The 3,745-nt window shown below is 39.3% G+C and overlaps 1 protein-coding gene across 1 annotated transcript; it reads right to left on the reverse strand.

Moving 5' to 3' along the window:
- Nucleotides 1-1,266: 1,266 nt before the first annotated feature.
- Nucleotides 1,267-1,997, reverse strand: LOC133038468 (protein FAR1-RELATED SEQUENCE 4-like). The gene is made up of 2 exons (XM_061116633.1): nt 1,859-1,997; nt 1,267-1,775 (listed from the first exon to the last, which is right to left on the reverse strand). Exons 1-2 carry the CDS (start codon nt 1,995-1,997, stop codon nt 1,267-1,269), a joined length of 648 nt encoding a protein of 215 aa, XP_060972616.1.
- Between the last annotated feature and the right edge of the window lie 1,748 nt (nt 1,998-3,745).

Below are 3,745 nucleotides of genomic sequence, written 5' to 3' on the forward strand. Positions count from 1 at the left end.
ACTATGGAAATTTTTGACCTTATAAGATTGAATTTTCTTGGGTAAAATAATTTATTTGTTCATTAATTATAAATTTGAGATTTGTTGAGATAAATACCTTAAACACGGCAAACATAACATGAAGTATATAAATGTAGAGTTTTTGAAGCAATAACTAGAGTCATAAACCTTAAAACATCAACGGTTAAAAATAGCTAGTTATATATATGAATGACCATAGTATGATTCTTGTGTGGAGGAAGGCGGTTCAGGGAAATACGCGTTGAAGTGTTCATTGAATGAGTCAGTTGTTGGTTGATTGTGTGCTGACTGTTGCCCCTGAGATCCAGTATTCTGTTGACGGTTTGGGCACCGCCGATAATCATGGCCTGATGAGCGACAAATGCGACAATGTCTTGAGTTTCTTGGGATCTGCTCCCCGTTCGGTCCTTCCCTTGGATTTCCCGTACCCTTTGTTCTCACAACTTTAGGGTCTTTAATAATGTTGGGGTTGTTACGATATCTTCCAGGTTGTGGCGTCTGTCCTTCTGGATTGGAACTCATCTCAAATTCTTCCTTGAACATTAGAGTTAGCCGTTCAATCTCTTCCTTTGCACGCGTGTACGAATCCTCTGTTTTTGCTGCATAGAAAGTCAAGTTATAAGTTAATGAGCTGAGAGATCCAAACCTAGCCATCTCATAAATGTGTTGTTGTTCTTGGGCCGGGGGGTTAAAATGTAGGTGGAGATTTGTCTTCGCGGATTTGCTCCATCGCTTCATGAGAAGAGTATTAGGTATTCTTCTGATGTTTAATCTTTTCATTGTAGCCCATAAATGTCTACAAGGGTACCCCTGACTTTCATATAGCATGCAGCTACAGTGTAGTGCTCGTTGGCCTTCACAGTAATGAACTCGGTATCGGACTTCCGGATGCTGAAACTTTCCAATGGTGTATATCTGCCACTCTCCTTCTTGCTCCTGACTTATGACAAAATAATTATTCTCTAAATCAAGCCGCTCAAAGAACCTTGTGGTACATAGTTCTTGTGTAGAATTCAAGACATTGGTTGTAGTACGTGGTCAAGCATGTAGGATTAGGTGGGTGAGGTCGAGTGCATCTGCTTTGAAAGTCATTTGCAGTCTCGTTGTGTCTGAGCTTTGAGACTGTCATATCTATGGTTGTTACGAATTCACGCAAGCAATAATTCTTCTCTAAAAAATTTTTTAGTAGCGAGTTGATCGATTCGCAACGTTGTGTGGTTCTCATTCCCGCAACGAATGAACCCCTTAAATAAGTTTCTCGCCCACTCGTTTTCTTGTGTCGAATGTTGTTTGGCACCATTCATTATCTGTTAGTTGTTGGGTTTCGACGACGTCTAACCATCTTGCTTCGAAATCCTCCTCCTCGTAGTAGTTGTACATTAGATCTTTAAATATTTTCAAGAAGATCGGATCTTTAACCTTTTTGGAAGCATTTGTATTGAGATGCCAAGCACATAGACGGTGTGTCACATCGTGCATGTGTTCCATGATGGCCCGTTTCATGGCCACATCTTGGTCAGGAACTACAACATTTGGCTTCTTATCTCCATGGCATTCGAGAAATTTTTGAAGTAGCCAACGATAGGATGGAAGCTTCTCGTGGAGGAGTAGAGCGAACCCGAAGATGCATGTGTTGAAATGGTGGTTTACGCCAATGAGAACAGTGAGAGGCTTATTGTACTCATTTGTCATGTAGGTGGTATCAAACCCTAGTACATCCCCAAAAGCCACATAGTCGACACGTGAGTTTCCATCTGCCCAAAATAAGTTAGCCAATCGATTCTCCCTCGTCCACCCGATATACAACGAAGAAATTTGGATCCCTCTCTCGCGAGACAATCAAGAAATCCCAATGCTCCTTCCGAGTCCGTCTCTATCTTTTCTTCTCGCTTGGCACCAAGAACCCCGTTGTAGACATCTCGAAGTTGACATGGCATTCTCTCGTAACCTCCACTTTGCAAAGCAACATGAGACATTATGTTGGCGAGCTTTAATTCCAACCGAGTTCATCGACCTAACTTGGGCAAGCAAGCCATCTGGACACTACTCGGTATGATCTCAAAATTGTACCTCACTTGATGAAGCGAGGTCGTGATTGTGTATTGTGCTGAACTCTTTGCATTTCCAAGTGTTAGACGGTTGTGTGAGTAAAATACGTCATGCTGCCTGACATCCGGTTCTAGTGACATCATGAGGTCTCTTTTTTCTTTGTGTTTCCGTTATTGTGATTCTTTTGTAACCCTCGAACAACAAACCCACTCGCGCATTACGATGACTCCGTGAGAACGTCGTACATCATCTTTTCGTGCCGAAACCCATCCGTTTCGCATACATTTCGTAGAATGCTTCCCATTTTCCCGCTTGTCGAGACTCTTGCCTAGGACGTCACATATTTGAATCTCATTCACCGGTTTTGTGATGTTTAGCTCGCTCGTTATGCTTTCCCATTCGTAGGTTTGTTCCTCATTCATGTTCTCTCGCTCGAGACTCGGCCTCCATATTGTATCCGTTTGAATTAACAAATTAAATGATAAAGTTAATAGGTAAGGAATGGTTTTCGAGAAAGATAAAAAAAAAGGACTTACTGATAAGTAACCAATTGTTCCTTCGACGTTAATGTACTGGAGTGGAGTTACAGTGTTCGATTGTTATTGATATCCAAGAATTAGAGATGAAGAGTAAGGGAAAGATAGTGGTGAGTCGATTTAAATTAGATTTTATGAGATTGAATGCCTCAGATTGTAGAGTAATATGGGTTGGTGATCACATTTAAGTGTGTTGGGCTGATATTAATGGGCCTTTCAAATATTGGAAACTCTATTCCACTCTCTTCGTACTTTTGAACAAAAAAATAGTACAATTACATTTACTTTTGAATAAATTAATTGGAAAATAATGTTATTGTATGATTTTTGGGTTTAGATATTTTGTTGAGTTGTATGGGTTGGTGGTAACATTTAAAATTGTTGGGCTTATATGAATGGGCCTTTACCAACCTTTTTTAATGAATTAAACCACTTCGTACGTCAGGAAAAAAGTAATAGTACATTTTTGTATTTGTGGAGAATAAAGATTGAAAAGTAAGGATATTTTTTTTTTGTATGAATTGATGACATTTTTTAGTAGAATGGGTAGTTTCTCCCATTTATATATGTTGGGCATTTATATATGTTGGGCTGATATTAATGGGCCCTTCACCTACATCTTCTTATGAATTAAACCGTCGTTGTACGTTAGAACAGTACCGTAGTACATTAGGTTATTTGGGAAAACGGGATTGATGAATAATGTTGACATTTGACCATACTACGTACGCCTACACGTGTATTTAACTGTGTAATTCGTAAATTTAACCACCCCTCTTTTCGACACATCGTATGTGCCCAATGGAGTACATCCCAATAGAGTACAATGCCTAACTAAAAAACGTACTATAGGGTTATTCTCCACGACTTATATAACACACTTGAGACGTTTTCCAATCCAAATTTCAAGTTTATAGAGAAATTAACTTGTAATTTAGTTATTAGCATTACATATATCAAGTATGAGTTCAGGTCCACACTGGGTTATTTTCAATGGACCAAATGAAGGTATCTATAGTAGGTACGAAGACGCTGTAAGCAAAAACACTAATTCTGATGCGTCCATAAAAATAATTCGTTATGAATCTTTCATAGAAGCTTTCTCTGCTTTATGTCTACATGGAGAGACGGGACAATGC

The sequence above is a fragment of the Cannabis sativa genome, chromosome 5 (assembly GCF_029168945.1).
Source record: "Cannabis sativa cultivar Pink pepper isolate KNU-18-1 chromosome 5, ASM2916894v1, whole genome shotgun sequence".
NCBI lineage: Eukaryota > Viridiplantae > Streptophyta > Magnoliopsida > Rosales > Cannabaceae > Cannabis > Cannabis sativa.

Bases quoted from the DNA above. Each gene is read 5' to 3' on its own strand.
- LOC133038468 (XM_061116633.1), bottom strand. From the start codon at position 1,997: ATGTCTCATGTTGCTTTGCAAAGTGGAGGTTACGAGAGAATGCCATGT. The intron at 1,776-1,858 runs GTCTCGCGAGAG...TATTTTGGGCAG, and splicing joins AGCATTGGGATTTCTTGATT to ATGGAAACTCACGTGTCGAC.